At 48.5% G+C, this 19,199-nt stretch overlaps 1 protein-coding gene across 2 annotated transcripts in view; it reads left to right on the top strand.

Moving 5' to 3' along the window:
* Positions 1-2,163: 2,163 nt before the first annotated feature.
* Positions 2,164-19,199, top strand: part of KLHL22 (kelch like family member 22) — a 38,682-nt gene continuing 21,646 nt past the window's right edge. The window contains exons 1-3 of one of the 2 annotated variants that reach the window (XM_039242923.1): positions 2,164-2,208; positions 9,214-9,479; positions 18,171-18,336. In XM_039242923.1, the coding sequence (XP_039098854.1) occupies positions 9,253-9,479; positions 18,171-18,336 (393 nt within the window). In that variant the 5' untranslated portion in view covers positions 2,164-2,208; positions 9,214-9,252. Of the gene's footprint in view, positions 2,209-7,911; positions 7,953-9,213; positions 9,480-18,170; positions 18,337-19,199 lie in introns of those variants that run through there. The other variant, XM_039242924.1, reaches the window with a different exon arrangement.

Raw genomic sequence — 19,199 nt, 5'->3', positions numbered from 1 at the left:
TCCTCTGCTTTCACACCTGTCACTGAAGCTGGCTTCTGCCACTCCAAGGGAAGGGCTCCTGCGAACACACCAAAGGTCTTCCTGTTGCAGATCCAGGGGCTTTGCCTCCTGTCCCCTCTGGGGCCTCCCTCATACCTGGGCCTTTGAGATTACTCTTCCCCTGTCTCCTCTATGGGTTCCTGCTTTCTGAGTGTCCCCTGGAACATCAATGTGCCTCGTACTCTGTCCTCAACTCACTCTCCTTTCATAACACATGTGCTAGTTCAGTGTATCACCTCTGGCTGAAATGCATGATATGTCCATGACTTTACCTCTAAGCTGAAAGGTCCCTAGCTGAACATGTGCAGTTTCCTTACCCTGCCTGGGGCCAAAGTGAGCCTACTCTTACCCCCAAACCTGCTCTTGCTCCAAAGTCCTTGTGATGTGGGTAGCCTCATTTTTCCGCACCATCTCTTGGGCTCACTCTTCCTCATGCATCATTCATGTGGAGTGGGGAACTTGGGTCCTTCCCAGGTTTCCAGCCAGCACCAACCTGTCTGCACTCCCTGCTCATCTGTGGCTATAGCTTCACTGCTGCCCCTATACTCTGCCTCCTCTAGTCCAGAGTCTGCAACCCACCTTGGCATCTGCCAGCCCTGGCTGAAGGCTGCCCTCAGGGCCATATCCACCTGCATCTCCAGAGGTAAGGTCTGCTTTCGTTTTACCTTCAGGGTCAGAAACTCCTGGTGGCCTCTGGACCATTCTTCTGGATCTCATCTTCATACCTCTGCTGACACTCCCCTTCCTGGAATGCTTTTCCCATTCTCCCCGAATCCTAATCTATTGTGTAGCTAGGGGGTCACCTCCTCCAGAAAGCCTTCCCAGAAGCCCACTCCCGTTGGGAACCTCTGGTCCTGGAGTCTGATCCTACTCTCCTGGCCCTTGTCTAGACTCTTGGGCAGCGGTGTGGGCTTAGCGAGGTCAGTGCCTGTTTTCCTCTTCTACATTCCCCTACACCTTTCTTTCTTTCTTTCTTTCTTTCTTTCTTTCTTTCTTTCTTTCTTTCTTTCTTTCTTTCTTTCTTTCTTTCTTTCCTTCCTTCCTTCCTTCCTTCCTTCCTTCCTTCCTTAGTGTTTATTCACCTTTGAGAGAGAGTGAGTGAGAGCAGGGGAGGCGCAGAGAGAGAGGGAGACAGAATCTGAAGCAGGTTCCAGGGTCTGAGCTGTCAGTACAGAGCCCCAAGAGGGGCTCAAACCCATGAGCCTGAGATCAGGACCTGAGCCGAACACTTAACCCACTGAGCCATCCAGGTGCCCCACACCTTTCTTTTTAACCGTGAGCCATCCCTAGCCACATCTTTCCACCACAGCTCCACCACCCTCCATAACGCCTCTCATCTACACCAGTGTGGGACATCCCACTTTATCAGGAGGCTCTGCTGGCTGGAATCTCTGCACAGGGCAATTACAAACGAGCCTCCGAGGCAAAGATACTCTTGTCGGTGAGGAGTAGAAAAATGAACGCCAAGAGCCTCCTGGCAGACGGCTGGGAGTAGCCCTTTGGGACGGGAATTGGATTTAGTCCAGAATCTGAGTAAACAGGAAAATACCCGTTCACTCTGCCCGTGTTCATCTCTTCTCCCCAAGATCCAGCAGAGGGCAGGCGATCAACAAGGGGCACTGTGGCCTGAAGGGACCGCGAGGGAAGGAAGTAATAAGTGAGATGGAATGAATCAGAATGAGTCAGAGAGGTAATGAGGAGGAAAGGAATAAAGGGGGAAAGGGATGGAAGGAATGAGTGAGGGAATGAATAAGTGAGAGAACGAGGGAGAGATGAAACGAGAGAAGGAAGGAGGAAATAGATTTACGGGTCGCGACCCTCCCTAAAAGGCATTGCTCCATTTATTCACTCATTCATTTGTTCAGCCCCACTAGGTGTCAGGAGCTATGTCAGGTGCAGAGACGCACGTTCACCCGGGCGGCTGTAGCCTTTCTCCACTGAGCCACGACGGGCTCCTCACCAGCAGGAAAACTGCCTGGGGCGGCGCCCCTCCTCCTGCCCGGGCGCCCCTCCCCCCAGCCCCCCGTGAGGCGCCCCCCAGCCTTCGTGCGCACCCTCCCGGCGCTTGCGCAGCGCAGCCACGTGACTCGCTGAGGCCCCGCCCCGCGGCCCCCTGCCCGCCCCGCCCCCGCCTCCCGCGAGTGCGGCCTCGGCTTGCGGCGGCACCAGGTGAGCTGCGAGGCACCGGCAGGGCGGGCCGGGCGACTGGGAGAGCGGGCGGTAGGCGGCGGGCGGCCGCTGGGCCTGGGTGAGCAGCTCGGGGGGCGCGGGGACACGGGCAGGCGCGGGCCGGAGGCGCGGGAGTGGCGGCCTGAGGCTAGCCCTCGGCCTGACGTGGCGGGGGCGCGGCGGGCGGGACCCCCGGGCGCCGTCCGGGGAGTAGCTGGCGCTAGCAGTGGTACCAGGCCTCCGCTTGTAGGTGGGACCTGCCGGCCCCTGAGCCCTCGGGCAGGCCTGTCACCTGCGCACCTGCGGCGGATCGGAGCGCGGCCTTCCTAGCCGCGACCCTCGGCGCTGCGCGCGGGCGGATCCTGCAACAGGCGGGCTGGGCGGGGCTGGACTGCTGCCACCTGGTGTGACCTTGGACCTTGGCCTGCCTGCCTCAATTTACTCAGCAGCACACCCGGGCCCAGGATCGGGGGCCCGCGGGCTGCAGCCGAGGGAGTCCAACCTCGCTAGCTCTCACGGTTTCCTAAGAGAAGCCGGAGATCGCTGTCATTGCAAAATCTCGGGGTCCCGAAGCGTCGACCGCGGGTTCTGATTATTTCCAAGCCTGGGCGGGCTGGAGTCGCTGGGTTGCCATCACCTAATGCCCAGGGCCCCTTTCGCACTGGGCCTTCCTGGGGCCGGGCCTGGGCCGTAGGTTTGGCGCGCCGAGATACTCCAACTCCGCTTTCTGGGAGACTCCTGTCGGACGGAGCGCATCCGAGTTGGCAGCCCTGTACAGCTCTGCACTCTGGAAATTAGTACCCACTCCCTCCTCTCCTCTTCCCGACTGCCCCTTTTCCCTTTATTGCAGACCTTCATGCTACCAAGGATTGGGGTTCATTGAGTGCAGACACTGTTTTGGGACTCTACAGAGAACTGAGGGGTGCCTGCTCAGTGAATGGTGTTGAGTTGGGCACCTGGGTAGCTCAGTCCGTCGAGTACCCGAGTTGGGCTCAGGTCATGATCTAACAGTTCTGGTGGTTCCAGCCCAGCGTCGGGCTCTGTGCTGACAGCTTGGAGCCTGGAGCCTGTTTTGGATTCTGTCTCCTACTGTCCCTGCCCCTACCCTGCTTCTGTGTGTGCTCGTTGACTCTCTCTCTCTCTCAAATAAACATTAAAAAATATTTTTTTGAATGGTATTGAGTTGAAAATTCTTTGAAAATGCTTTTGACTCTCATCCATGAGTTCCATAAAAAAGCATTTTATGTTTTCAATTTGGGACATAAAGCTTCCTTCCCTGCTCACCTCAAAAACTTTGAACAACACAGAATGGAGGGAACTTGCTTGTGATGAGTGGAATCAGAAATGCTGTGGAGCCAGAGGGAACTTAATCTAGGCAAGAGCTTCATGATAGAATAACATCTGCAAAATGAATAGGAGAAAGAAGGTGACACCAAGTGGGCTCCCAAGAACATTCAAATAAAGAGTGGCCTGGGAAAGGAATCCCAAAAGAAGTGTTGCATTTGACTTAACTTTTTATTTTCTGAAGTTTTGTCAGTTACCAAAATATAATTACACTGTGGAATGCTGTTTATCTTTTTCTTTCTTTCTTTTTTAATGTTTTGTGTGTGTGTGTGTTTTAATTTTTTAACGTTTATTTTTTTTTTTTTGAGAGACACAGGGAGACAGAGCATGAGCAGGGAAGGGCCAGATAGAGAGGGAGACACAGGATCTGAAGCAGGCTGCAGGCTCTGAGCTGTCAGCACAGAGCCCGATGCGGGGCTCCAACCCGCAGACCACAAGACTATGACCTGAGGTGAAGTCGGAGGCTCAACCAATTGAGCCACCCAGATGCCCTGATGTTTGTTTATTTTTGAGAGTGAGAGAGTGAGAGCATGTGTGGGCTTATACAAGTGGGGGAGGGACAGAGAGAGAGGAAGAGAGGGCAGCGGAGGCCCTGACTGGGGGCTCAGACCTGCAAACTGCTAGATCACCTGAGCCAAAGTTGGACACAACCCACAGAGCCACCCAGGCACCCCTGAAATGCTGTTTTCATCTAATTCAACAAAGTGTGAAAAGAAATGCTATTGGTGGGCTAGACGGTGGTTGGAATCAGGTTCTCATATTTTGCTGGTGGGAGAATAAAGTAGTATAACCTCTGTAGAGGGCAATTTGGCAGTATGCCTTACAATGACAAATATTCATTAAAATAAATATGATCCAACAGTTCTGTATCTAGAACATTTTCCTTAGATAACTGCTACATATGTGGCACATAAATCTAAAGGATTTTCAGTGTATAACTGTTTACAAAAGCAAACAATTGGAGGAAACCCAGATGTCTCTCTGAAAAGGATTGGTTAAATATGGTTATCCATATTTAACTGTGGGGGGATATTAAGTTTTCATATGTAGAAGTTCATAAAGGGTGGAAATGGGGTAGATTTACAGACTTGCCTTTGAATCCATAGATTCTCCCCCCCACCCCCCAAGGGAAGGTAGAATAGTAGTTTTCTTCTGGGAGAGGATCTGGTTGGGGCATAAGTTGGAGGGAAATGTTAAGTTTCACAATATGGCTTTTTGTCCTTTTGAATTTGAATCACGTGAACATATTAAAAATAAGGTTGAGCATGCAATTTTTAAATGTCGAAATATTTCAATACAGAAAAGTAACTTACCCACCTCTCCCTATCAGATCCTAATATTTTGTTTTACTTGTTGTTTGTTTGTTTTAAAGAAAGAAAACATTTCCTTTTTTCCTTGCTGGAGATAATCGTCATCCTGAATTCCTTTAATGTGTCTATACTATCTTATACTATAACACCTGTGTATAAGTAAAATTGAATGGTATTCTGTGTGTTTTCACACTCTCTCTACTATATTCTGTGGTGTGCTTGTTCCTTGGTGTGGCTTTGAGATTTCTCCATGTTGGTGACTGTAGCTTGAGGTCTAGTTTGCCCATTTTTAAAAAATGTTTATTTTATGGGGCGCCTGGGTGGCTTAGTCGGTTAAGCGTCCGACTTTCGCTTAGGTCATGATCTCGCGGTTCGTGGGTTTGGGTCCCGCGTCGGGCTCTGTGCTGACTGCCAGCTCAGAGCCTGGAGCCTGTTTCAGTCTGTGACTCCCTCTCTCTCTGACCCTCTCCTGCTCACGCTGTCTCTCTCTCTCTCCTAGAAATAAAATAAAACAAAAAAAAAAAAATTAAAAAATGTTTATTTTTGAACTATAGAGAGTACAAGTGGGGAAGGGAAAGAGAGAAAGAGACAGAAGATCCTAAGCGGGCTTTGTCCTGACGCAGAGAGCCCGATGTGGGGCTCAAACCCACAAACCACGAGATCATGACCTGAGCCGAAGTCAGATACTTAACTGACTGAGCCACCCAGGCACACCTAGTTTGCCCATTTTAACTGATGTCTAGTGTTTTGTCGGCTCACTGTGCTGCAGCATCCATTTCTCTGAGGATTGACGTTTTGGTCATGGCCAAGCTTGTTTTATGAACAAGGCTCTAAGCTTTGCTCCTTCAGAGCAGGAAATGGTTCATTTTTCTTCAGACTGCCCTCAAGCTCCTAGCTTAGTCCCTTAATTGTGCTTGGTAAATGTGCTTTGCTTGCCCAAGGAGGCAGTCTTCTCATGGTACCGTGTTCTGCACTTGTAGTAAGTATAGCTCCCATCGATTCCTTCCCAAAGGGGCAGAAGTGCTAATGGGCTCACAGAGGGCGGGGACTCACTGGGGACCCATGTCTGTTGGAGCAGTCGGTCCCCACTGCTACTGCTAGAGAAGGAGGCCCTCTTGACTCCCTGATGGTCATGGTAGTGAGAAGGAAGCTGAGGCTTGGAGATAATGAGCTAGGTGCCCAAAATCATTTGATAAGCAAGTGGTACAAACTGCCATGGGGTTCTGTGATGTGGGTGAGCTAAAGCCTTAGCTGGTGAGTAGATAGAACAGCTGCAGCGATGGAGCATGCCTGTCATGGTCTTGATACAGTGACAGAGGGAGAAGTGATCAAGCTAGGCCTTGACCAATATGGGGTTATAAAGAGACAGGCCTAGGTGTGAGTGTGAAAGTGTTCAGAGGATGATGACACATGTCCCTTTTGGTCTAAGGACTAGTGACGGTAGAGGGGAAGGAACATTTTGAGCCAGATAGTGGAGAGACCTAAGCAGAAGGCAGTGGGGAGCCAGTGCTTGAGGAGCCAGTTAGTATATTCATTGGGCTTTTGGGGACTCCTGCAGTCTGAGTGCAGGGAACTCAGGAGGATGGGACGAGAGGAAGCAAACCAGACCCAGAGTGGTGGTCATGGAGGACTAAGTGGATGGGCGTCTGAGATGGGAGAGAAGGAATCAGAACTAGAGGCTCTGATGGGGCACAAGGTATAAAAAGGAACAAAGATCAAAGAACATTGAAACCTTGAGGTTTCTGACGTGGAGATGGTGGCTGTATGAACAAGAAAACTAGACCCGTGGAGAAGGTTGCTAGCTGGATTAGGCAGTGAGCTGGAGGTGCATTTGGCAAAAGGTTGAAGATATATATGATCTGAAGAGAAGCCAGAGTATTGTTTTGGGGAACATAGGGTAGATTCTTGGGAAAGAGAGGGAGGGCTGGGATAGAATTGTTGGCTGAGGGAAGAGATCAGAAAAGAGGGCATTGCCACGAGGTAGCATTTCAGGTCAGGAGAGGTGGTTAACGGGGGATATCCCTTGGTCCCGGCTGTGTATGAGCCAGTCCAGGGTGGGAAGGAAGGAGTGGGTGGGTGAAGGTTCCAAATCCAGGAGGTACGTTGAGGGAGCCAGTACAGAGGGGAATTGAGCATGTCGGATGGGAAACAGCAATGAGTTGGAGCAATCAGGTGGAGTGGGGAATGGGAGGGGGAGGCAGTAGCAAGGGGTGCTCTTGACCTCTAGTAGTGAGGAGGGAGGCCTCTTTTGGCAAGTTTTATAGTAGAATCTATTTTTCTTTTTTATTCTCTCTTTTTTTTAAAGTAGACTCCATGCCCTAATAGGGGGCTTGAACTCAAAACCCTGAGATTAAGAATTGCATGACTGAGTCAGCCAGTCACCCCTATAATTTTTTCTCCTAAAGATACAGTACAGGGAATTGAAGAAGAAACTAATTTGGGGGAGGGGATAGTGGAATAGTGGTAGGTGGGAGGCAGATGTGGCTGGGGACCCTTGGACTCCTGCCTACTGACTAGGTGTGACAGTGCTGTGGCCTGGAGAGTGTATAGCTCCATCCCACAGCACAGTGCAGGACTAGGTGCTCCCCTAACTCAGAGTGAGTGTCCCAAGCGTTTGAGGTAGGTTTGTTTTACTGACTGGGTTTCTGAGGCTCCAACTCCTATCAGTGTGCATGTTTTGAACATGCTGACTCAATTACTACAAAGTAAGCTTGAGTTAAAAACATGATGCAGATGATCTTGAATGCAGCAGGTCTAGTTGAAGTTACTGTGCTTGACTCAGAATTTGATGAAAGAAGACAAATCCTCGGGGCGCCTGGGTGGCTCAGTCGGTTAGGCGTCTGACTTCAGCTCAGGTGATGATCTCACAGTTTGTGGGTTTGAGCCCCGCGTTGGGCTCTGTGCTGACAGCCAGCTCGGAGCCTGGAGCCTGTTTCGGATTCTGTATCTCCCTTGCTCTCTGACTCTCCCCTGCTCATGCTGTCTCTCTCTCTCTCAGAAATAAATAAAACATTAAAAAATTTAAAAAAAAAGAAAAGAAAGAAAAGACAAATCCTGGAACCTCCTCTGGGTCTCCTGGTCACCACTCAGGTCTGTTGTCATTTTTATGCATCCATTCTACATGATGGAACCCAATTTTGTACTTTCTGTCTCTCCTTTTTTAAAAAAAATTTTAAAAAATGTTTATTCATATTTTGAGAGAGAGACAGAGTATGAGTGGGGGAGGGGCAGAGAGAGGTAGAGACACAGAATCTGAAGCAGGCTCCAGGCTCTGAGCTGTCAGCATGGAGACTGATGCAGGGCTTAAATTCATGAGTTTATGCCATGAGATTATGACCTGGCTGAAGTAGGACACTTAACCAGCTGAGCCACCAGTAGCCCCAGGTTTGTTCTTTCTTGGTTTGTTCTTTCTTTTTTTAATTATTTTTGTAGCGGTTTTTTTGTTTGTTTGTTTGTTTTTGTTTTCTAAGAGAGCGAGCGCGAGCAGAGGGTCAGAGAGAGAGGGAGACACAGAATCCAAAGCAGGCTCAAGGCTCTGAGCTAGTTGTCAGCACAGAGCCCAATGCGGGGCTTGAACCCACAAACCGTGAGGTCATGACCTGAGCTGAAGTCAGACACTTAACCAACTGAGCCACCCAGGCGCCCCTTTGGTTTATTCTTTCTTAATGGCAGAGAGGAAAAGCTCTTGAGAACCTGTTCTGTGCTGGTACTTTATATTCATTGTTTACCAGTTTTAGGCTTCCCCAACAGGCGAAGTGCCTTTATTTCCCTCTTTTTTATTTGAGGATCATGCAGTGAGTCTGTGGCAGGGCCAGGGCCCAGAGTTCAGTCTATCTCCAGAACCCTTCTGTTACCCAGAGATGCTAAAAGACATAAAATTTAATGAAGAATCTTGGAGATAAAGGGGCACAGATCATCAGGAAAGGAAGCCCCAGGTTCAGATGAGCAGTGGGAAGGTAGAGGGAATTCAGGGGTTTAAGACCATAGTGGAGGGGCGCCTGTGTGGCTTATTTAGTTAAGCGTCCGGACTTGGGCTCAGGTCATGATCTCAAGTATTCGTGAGTTTGAGCCTCTCATCGGGCTCTGTGCTGACAGCTCAGAGCCTGGAGCCTGCTTCAGATTCTGTGTCTCCCTCTCTCTGCCCCTCCCCCAGTCGTTCTCTGTCTCTCATTCTCAAAACTGAATAAACGTTAAAAAAAAAAAAAGATCACAGGGGAAGCACAGGTGTGCTGGTGGGAGGATCCAAAGTGCCAGGAGCAGCAGGTGCCACTTAGGGGAGCAGAGCTGGCCAGTCTGTGTACTGCGTGGTGTCGCCTCTGTGGCTTATTCCCTGTCCCCTCTGTCTTGCCAGCTGACAGCCGCAGTGGTGAGGTCTGGTGTGGTGGTCAGGATGGCGGAGGAGCAGGAGTTCACTCAGCTATGCAAGTTGCCTGTGCAGCCCTCACACCCACATTGTGTCAACAACACCTACCGGAGTGCACAGCACTCTCAGGCTCTGCTCCGGGGGCTGCTGGCTCTCCGGGACAGTGGAATCCTCTTCGATGTGGTGCTGGTGGTAGAGGGGAGGCACATCGAAGCGCATCGAATCCTGCTGGCCGCGTCCTGCGATTACTTCAGGTGAGTTACGTCACATGTTCTGTTCTTACGAGTAAGGTAACAGATAATCCTGGCTCCACTAGGTAGTCATGCTGGTACCCACAGTGACCTGGTGGCAGGGACCAGCCAGGAGCCGCCAAATCCCCTGCTTCTCCCCAAGCTTTTCCCACTGCTTGTGATGACTCCCCAACAGAGAATGGGGCCAGAGGGGTTTTCGGATCTGTTTTTCTTTTCTTTCTTCAAAATGTTTGTGTATTTTTGAAAGAGAGAGAGACAGAGCACGAGCAAGGGAAGGGCAGAGAGAGAGGGAGACACAGAATCCGAAGCAGGCTCCAGGCTCCAAACTTTCATCACAGAGCCCGACACAGGGTGCAAACCCACGAACCGTGAGATCATGACCTGAGCTGAAGTTGGACACTTAACCGACTGAGCCACCCAGATGCCCCTCAAATCTGTTTTTCTTTCAGCTCTCCCATTTTGGGGGCACATTCTCTTTTTTCCTATTTCTCTTTTAAGTTTATTTATTTATTTTTAAGTAATCTCTATACCCAACACAGGGCTTGAACTCACAACCTCGAGGTCAGGAGTCGCATGCTTTTCTGACTGAATCAGCCAGTCGTAGCCCCCCTTTTCCAATTTTATTTAAAAGTCAATGCTTGATGGGGCGCCTGGGTGGCTTAGTCGGTTAAGCGGCCGACTTTCGCTTGGGTCATGATCTCGCGGTTCGTGGGTTCGAGCCCCGCGTCGGGCTCTGTGCTGACTGCCAGCTCAGAGCCTGGAGCCTGTTTCAGTCTGTGACTCCCTGTCTCTTTGACCCTCCCCTGCTCACGCTCTCTCTCTCCTAGAAATAAATAAAAAAATATTAAAAAAAAAAAAGTCAATGTTTGACTTTACTTATTTTATATTATAAAATGAATTTTCTATATCTTGGTATAAAACACATTTTCTTCCTCTTTTACTCTGGTTTCCCCCAACATTTCATTTTGAAAAATTTCAGGTCTGTGGAAAAGTTGAAAGAATATTACAGACACCTTAATACCCGTTGTTAACATTTTGCCATATTTCCTTTCTCGTCTCTCTCTCTCACACACACACACACACACACCCACACACACACCCAGTGCAGAGCCTGACAACAGGGCCCCATCTCATGACTCTGGGATCATGACCTGAGCCGAAATCAAGAGTCAGGTGCTTAACTGACCGAGCCACCTGGGCGCCCCATACATACCTTTTTAAAGATATTGTGGCACTTCATACTTTAGCCTTTCAGTGCCTCCCTCCCCCAGTGGTGTTCTTGTAAGGCTGGCTAGAAGCCCACCTGAGTGGGTGCCAAGCCCAAGGCTGAGTGGTCAGTACTGTATATATACTGTCCACACAGCCATATGATGTGAGAAGTTGTGCCTTTATGCCCCTTTCCTGGCCATTGACCTTCTGGCCCACACCCTCTCACCTTGAGGGCCTAAGCCTCTGACTTTCCTCCTTCCCCCATGTGTTCCTGGTCCCTTGGGGTTTCTCCTGGCTTCTTGCATGACCCATCCCAGCCATTGGCACACTGGGAAGAATTGGTGCCACTGCCCTCGTTGCGTCCTTGTGAGACGAGGCTCAGGAGTGAGCCCCAGCCATGGCTACCCGATTCCCATTCCAGCTCTGATTCTGTTTGATTGTTTCACCTTCAAGTATTGGTTATAGTTCTTGGGGTTTTTGTTTGTTTGTTCGTTAAGGAATCTCTGTTCCCAGCATGAGGCTTGAACTCATGACCCTGAGATCAAGAGTCACACGCTCCACCAACTGATCTAGCCAGACGCCCCAGATTGAGTGGAATATTTTTTTCATGGCATAAGTCCCTCCTGTTCTGCAGAAGGAGTTTATAAAGAGCATGATCAATGGTGGCCTAGGGCAGACATAGGCAGGCTTTCGTGCCGCTGCTTTTCCTATTATTCAGCAGTGCTGCCCTTCTCTGCCTTTCCTGCCCTGCAGCGATCTCTTCTGGGCCCAGGTAAGGTGTGCCTTCCTCTGGGGAGCTTGCTCTTGCTGTCTTGCATCTTTTCCTGGCCTCTGCCTCTCAGGGCTGGCTCCTCCCTGCAGGAGGCTTCTGACCCCGTGAGGCCAGAGAGCTGGATGGCCCTGGATCAGGCTGGTCTTAGGAGGCGCCTCCTACAGGAAGCCTCCTTTGGTGTGCACTCTGTGCAGGGTTTAGGGATTGACTAAACCATGCATCTTCGGTCTTGGTTTTTGGCTTGTGGTAAGAGCTGTCCATTGTATTCATCTTTTGGCTCCCGTAACTCTCTCCTGCTTTGCCCTGTGTACTTCTTCTGGGCTGATTCCTGTGCTCCCACCCCTGTGTGTCAGGTGGCTCAAGTGTTCTGTCCTATATGTGACCTCAGGTCATATATCCCTTTTATTTTATCATATATCCCTCCCTGTTTCCATACTGTGAATTATAAGAGTCAACTTGACTCAACTCAGTGCCTGTGATTTTGAGAATTTGGATAACATTGATGATTTTCTAGAAAGCGTGTGTTGATAGAACTTTATTCCTGAAACAGAAAGTTCTGTTTTCCACAGAAGCATGAAGCACAGCCGCGTCCTGGGGAGTTATCCCTTTTATGAACAAACTCTAATGCGATTTAAACTTTTTCAGCAGAGGAAGAGAAGGGAGTTTCCAAATTTTTTTTTTAATGTTTTTTATTTATTTCTAGGAGAGAGAGAGAGAGACAGCATGAGCAGGGGAGGGTCAGAGAGAGAGGGAGTCACAGACTGAAACAGGCTCCAGGCTCTGAGCTGGCAGTCAGCACAGAGCCCGATGCAGGGCTCGAACCCACGAACCGCGAGATCATGACCTAAGCGAAAGTCGGACACTTAACCAACTAAGCCACCCAGGCGCCCCGGGAGTTTCCAAATTTTTAAAAGAGAGTTATGTAAGATGGGTATCAAAATTGGACAGATTAGCCAGCACCCAAGAAAACTACAGCTCGTTTGTGAATGACAGCATGATGTGTTCAGTGAGACCTCAGTACAGAGCTCCAGAGCCTCACTGTCCCTAACATCACTTGTAAAGCAGCAGACCCTAGCCCAGGGAAGCTTTGTTTCCATGTCAGAGAATCTTTCTTGTAGTGGAAGTCGCCCTTACTTAATCGCTCAAAGGCCACCTTGCATGTAGCCCCTCCACAGACATCAGCCTCCATTCCCACAGCTAAAATACTTTTAAATATGTGTGTGTGGGGAGGGGGGAATGTTGAAAGCACTGCTTTACCCCTACCCTTCCATAGCATCTCCCCCCTCCCTCTCCCCCACCATGGTAACTATTTTCAGAAGTTCCTGTTCATCCATAGGCTGTTTCTTTTTGCAATACTGGCCCTGAAATTGACAAATTCTTTTGTTCTGGTGTTTTGTTCCATATTGCCATAACTGTCATAAATGTGTTTAGGGGGTTTCCTAGAGCTGTTTTGGTTAGTTCATAGCTGTCTGGTGGTTGATTTTGTGGGGGGATGGGGGAAACTGGGTTCTCCCATGTTGCCTTTTTTTTTATGAGGTTTTTTTGGTTTTTGTTTTTTTTAATTTTGGTACAGATTTACTGACTACAAAACCTGCCCTAAACTGATATGAGGTTATTTTTATCCCACTCGGTATACTTGGAAATATTAAGGAGTTTGGATATGAGATACTGATCTAGGCCCTGCAGGGATGTGACATCATACATGGCATGGGTGCAGTGTTTCTCCAGTTGAAACCTTTTGAATTCTGAACACCCTTGGCTCCTAGGGTTCGGACCAGGGATCTGGGGGCCTGAACAAGCTCCTGTAGGGAATGTTCCTCACTGGACATCAGAGGGAGCTTATTAGATATCTGGTTATGATATCCTATCAGTGGGGACAGCCCTCATTATGATTCTGCAGAGTTCTGTGGTGTTCATGCCCTGCACTTATTTTCTTGGTCCCCTGCTGCGATTCTAAACACATATGATAAGATTTACCATCTTAACCATTTTTTTAATGTTTGTTTATTTTTGAAAGAGAGTGTGTGTGCATGTGCATGCAAGCAGGGGAGGGGCAGAGAGAGGGAGAGAGACTTGAGAATCCAAAGCGGGTTCTGAGCTGACAGCAGAGAGCCTAACGTGAGATATGAACCTAAACTGAGAGATAATGACCCAAGCTGAAGTCAAACACTTAACCAATTGAGTCACCCAGGCACAAACCATCTTAACCGTTTTTAAGAGTACAGTTGAGTAGTGTTAAGTGTATTCACACTGTTGTGGAAGAGGTCTCTAGAACTTTCTCATCTCACAAAAATCAAATTCTGCACTCATGAAACAATGGCTTTCCATAACCCTCCTCCCAGCCCCACCATTTCACTTTCTGTTTCTATGAATTTGACTATTCTAGGAACTTTTTTTTTACGTTTATTTTGAGCACACACGCGCAAGTATGGGGAGGGGCAGGGAGAGAGGGAAACCCAATCAAGCTCCACTGAGCGTGGAGCTCCGTGAACCTTGAGATCTGACCTGAGCCAAACAAAGTGTTGAATGCTTAACTTACTGAACCACCCAGGCATCCCTCTAGAACTTTTTGTAAGTGGACTCATATATATATTTGTCCTTTGGGGACTGGTTTTTTTCACTTAGCATAATGTTCTCAAGTTTCAAACATGGTGTAGCATGTGTTAGAATTTCCTTCCTCTTTAAGGCTGACCGATATCTCATTGTATGAATATACCATTTTGTTAATCCATTCATTTCTCAATGGATACTTGAGTTGTTTCTGCGTTTTGGCTGTTGGGAATAACGCTATTTTGACTGGGGATGTACAAATACCTTCTTGACACCTTCCTTCCAATTCTTTTGGATATGTACCCAAAATTGGAATTGCTGGGTCATATGTTAATTCTATTTTTAATTTTTTGAGGAATTGCCATGCAGTTTTCCATAGCAGCTGCCATCAGTTTAACCTTCCTGCCCACAGTGCAGCAGGGTTCCATTTCTCTGTCTTGTCTCCAACACTTGTTACTTTCTTTTTGTTTTTTTTTGTTTCTGTTTCTTTTTCTGGTAGTGGACCATCCTAATAGATATGAGGTATGGACATCATTTTAAAAGTCTTTCCCCTTTTTAAGTTTTTATTTGACATAATTTCAGTGTACAGAAGAGTGACAAGACTATGATAAATAATTAAGCATCCATTTTGGGTTAAAAACAACACAACCAGAAGAAGTACATACATATTTTATTTTTCTTTTGGCCTCCCCCCCCTCTTATTTTGAAAGATGTCAATCATATAGAAAAGCTGCAAGGTCAGTGAACACCTGTGCCCTTTGCCTAGATTCGTTGGTTAACATTTTACATGTTCGCTTCAGAGTAAGTTGCAGATATGACAGTTTTAACTGGAAATACTTTATTGCACTTCTAAGAATAAGGGCCTTCTCTGGCATATATTTAGTACCATTGTAAATCTAAGAACATTTACAGCCATTCCATAATTTTATCTGGTGTTGTTCATATTTAGATTTCCCTAGTTTTCCATCTCCTCCATCCTCTCTCCATTCAGGATCTAGTCAAGGTCCACACAATGCATGGAGACCCCAAAGAGTGAGTCAGTACCACGGAGGACGGGAAAGCACCCAGAAGGTGTATGTGTGGAGTAAAATATCTAGGAATTAAATGTAACATGTGAGTGTCAGTTCTGTGAGCAGGTGACCTGCAAGACTTGCAGAGAGACCCAGAGGCTGGCTTGTGAGAGGGAAGAGCCCATCATGTCCATCACAAAGATGCTAGCTCTTTCTGTGTCAGTCTAGACGTGTAATGCATTCCTAGTAAAAATACCAAGAGACCTGAGGCACCTGGTGGCTCAGTTGGTTGGGTGTCTGATTTTAGTTCAGGTTATGATCTCACAGTTTGTGAGTTCGTGCCCGGCGTTAGGTTCTCTGCTATCAGCACAGAGCCTGTTTCAGATCTTCTGTCCCACGCTCTGTCTACCCTTCCCCCCCACAAAGTAAATAAACATTAAAAATTACTTATTTATTTTTTATGTTTATTTTTGAGAAAGAGAGACAGACCGTGAGTAGGGGAGGGGTAGAGAGGGAAACACAGAATCTGAAGCAGGCTCCAGGCTCTGAGCTGTTAGTACGGAGCCTGATGTGGGGCTCAAAGTCAGGAGCCTCGAGAACGTGACCTGACCAGAAGTTGGACGCTTAACCAATTGAGCCACCCAGGTGCCTGTTTGTTTTATTTTTAATGTTTGTTTATTTATTTATTGAGAGAGAGAGAGGGTGCACAAGTGGGAGAGGGGCAGAGAAAGGGAGACACAGAATTCAAAGCAGGCTCCAGTCTCCCAGCTGTCAGCTCAGAGCATAACACGGGGCCTGAACCCACGAACTGTGAGATCATGACCTCAGCCAAAGTCAGATGCTTAATTGACTGAGCCACCCAGACACCCTGGATAAATGTTTTTAATGTTTTTCCCTCATAGGGAAAAGCCTTCCTAGTTTGGCATAAAACTCACAGGCAAAAAAAAGAAAATGAGAAGTTTGTATTCAAAACAGACAGACTTCTCCATGACAAAAAGCACCATAAAATCAAAAGATCTGAGGTAGAAAAAAGAATTTCAACTCATCCAATAAAGGGCAGATTTTTCAACTTAACAAGACAGAGTCTAGTAGAAAATGGACAAAAAATCTGGACTGTTCAGAAAAGAATATAGAAACGACACTTTAAGGAGCCCTTGGCTGGCTAAGTCAGAAGAGCATATGACTCTTGATCTCTAGGTCCTGAGTTCAAGCCCTATATTGGGTGTAGGGCTTACTAAAAAAAAAGAAAGAGAAGAGGAAGAAGAAATAGCACTTAAACATTTGACGAGATTATTTGTCTTGTTCATTATAGGATTTCTCCTTTAGAAGATTGTTAGTATGTAGGCAGAACTATCAAAGTATAAACGTATATAAACCCTGTGTCCCAGCAATTGCTTTCATAAGAATCCTGGCAGGCACAAGCAAAATGTGATGGGGGTAAGACCATACATCTGGTGACATGATGGGAGATTAGAAGTAGCCCAGGTGTATCCCAGCAGCAAGAGCGTTAAGTCAACCTGATAGCCTTTCCAGGAAGAGGGGCTGCCCTGTGTGTACCAGGAAGGAGCCATTTCCAACATGGCAGTGTTAAATCAGAACGTGATGTAGAACATAAGGTGCATGCCTGGACTGCCTCTGAGCGTAGGGCTGCCCTGGGAAGAGGGACTGATGGCCTGGAGCAGAGGAGGAAGGGCAAGAGGGAGACTTTTACCCTGGGTTTTATTTTAAGCCGTGTACTTTTTAAGCCATGTACTGCGCATATAATTTACCTAGCTGAAAAATAAACAAAAGGTAAAAAATAGCTACTCTGTCCTCTCTATGTTACTTACTGTCATATTTCAGGCTCTGCCGCCTCCCCTGTCTTCCCTGACCATCAGCCTCTTCCCTCTGAACAGTTAACTAACTGGCTTCCCCCGGGATGCCCCAAAGGCATCCCACCGATGGTGACTGTGCTCTCTGGCCCCGTTCTTCCCAAGTTTCCGTCAGCCCAGCGAACCTACCCAAAGGCCCTGATTCCTCCGGTGCTCTCCTAGATTCTGTCCTTTAGCATGTTCTCTCTTCCACTAGGCCCACCCCAGGCCTGCAGAAACCCTCTGCCTGAAAAGTCCCCTCCTACCACTCTCCTGCGTAAAATTTCCTGACCCCTGAAGGTGCCTCCTTACGCTTGGATTTTAATCCTGGCTCAGTCTTGACCTGGGGGAAGCGTGACCTGGCCCTGAGTCACCTGCTCGGTTCCTCCTTGCCCTGGCCTGGCTGCCTTGTTTACTGAACTCATCCCGCCCCAGGACTTTGGCACCCGTCTCCTCTGCCTGGAATGCCTTCTACTGGCTGGTGAGGTGCCAGCCAGCCCCATCTCAGTTCCTGAGAGCTAGCCTGTCTCTGCTCTTCAGCAATGTCCACCTGCTCCCCTCTCCCAGCTGGACGCTCCTAGATCAGATGCCCAGTGTGTTTCTTCCTAGCATTTCCTCACTCAGAAATGCCTTATTCTTTTTTTTTTTTTAATAGTTTATTGTCAAGTTGGTTTCCATATAACACCAGTGCTCATCCCCACAGGTGCCCTCCTCCATGCCCATCTCCCCCCTCCCCCCCACACCCATCTGCCCTCAGTTTGTTCTCCGCATTCAAGAGTCTCTCATGGTTTGCCAGAAATGCCTTATTCTTTACTTGCTGTCTTCCCTAGCAGCAAACTCTCCACGTAAGTAGGAATCTTACACTTGACTGTTACACCTTTGACTCTGATTGGTATAGTTAGGCGCTTGGTTAATATATTTTGAATGGAATGATTTATTATTTTCCCTTATCTGTTCTTTCATGACATGCCCTGGGCTGCTGCTATGATCCTGGAAGTGTACCGTGGATGCAGCAGAAATCAAGCTGGACATTGTCCCTATTCCCAAGAGGCTCATTCGTGACACCTCGCAGCCCATGATGGTGATTTCTAGGGTGGCTGCCCAGATTTGGTCAGGAGTTTGTGGCCCCTTCTGTGGCAAGAGTCAGTGCTCAGAGCACAGAGCGAGCTGAAGTTCTGTTGCACATCACTGCTGGTTCAGCCTGGCCCCTGCTGTGGGTGCTTTCACTCTTTGCACTCTGGGCTGGCATCCTGATTGGTAATATATTGAAATGACATCACCATTTCATGTTTTTACTTTGCAGAGGAATGTTTGCTGGAGGATTGAAGGAGATGGAGCAGGAAGAGGTCCTGATCCACGGCGTGTCCTATAATGCCATGTGCCAAATCCTGCATTTCATTTACACCTCTGAGTTGGAGCTCAGCCTAAGCAACGTCCAGGAGACTCTGGTTGCTGCCTGTCAGCTGCAGGTGAGGCTGCTGTCGCCCCAGCAAGGCAGATCCAAACCCAGAGGGCGTTCCCCTGGTTCCCTGCCGGGCAGGGGCATGAGGGGGGTCAGCAGGCAAAGGTGCCAGGCAGCTAAAGAGACTACAGGTGGGGTAGAGGATCTTGGGTGGTGCGCGGCTCAGTTAGCCCTGGGCGCCGAAGCAGAGCTGCTCTAAACACCTCCAGGCCCAGGCTCCTCCTCTCCCTTTGCCCTCTGCTCTTCTGCTGTTCCTTGCCTTCTGCCTGCTCTCTCTGCCACTCAGAAGATCCTGCAGGTAAACACGGGGGCCGACCCTGGGTTGGGGTGTCCTGTGTGCTCCAGCATCCGGCAAAGCTGAGCTTCTCCAGCAGTGGCCCAGGCCCTTTCTGCTCATCCATCCCATTTGGCCTCGTCAGTCTCTTTGAAACTACTTTCCTTTTTGTCACTGGACTTTGAATAGTTTTTCTACAGATCTCAGAAAGTTTTCTGAGGCTTTGACAGCGTGAATTTGATTTAAGAAGGCTGTATTGCCTCGGCAGTGTGGGTGCAGTCACACAGGCTGGGCCTGCACGTGCCTTTGCTCTCAGGAGCTGTTGTTACATGGTCTCTACTAGCTGGAGACCCTTCTCATCTTACATTTGTTGAAAGTGAAAATGAAATGCTATGCTGAGTTCATCATTCTGACCTTTTCTCAGGTCAGAGCACATTTGGGGCCATCAGAAAGTGCAAGTTAGGAAAACCAACCTGTGTCCCCTGCACGTTCACTCTTACCTCGGCGGGCGGCGGGAGGGGTGGGGTCTTGGCCCCTGCTTGTTGGGTTGATTTGACCACAGCTTGTCATAGGCAGTGAGTAGGTGGAGTTGAGCC

The sequence above is a fragment of the Hyaena hyaena genome, unplaced genomic scaffold (assembly GCF_003009895.1).
Source record: "Hyaena hyaena isolate Hyena2069 unplaced genomic scaffold, ASM300989v1 scaffold_219, whole genome shotgun sequence".
Taxonomy (NCBI): Eukaryota; Metazoa; Chordata; class Mammalia; order Carnivora; family Hyaenidae; genus Hyaena; species Hyaena hyaena.
Note: the sequence above shows the minus strand (reverse complement) of the source record. Positions and strands in the feature narration are given on the sequence as shown.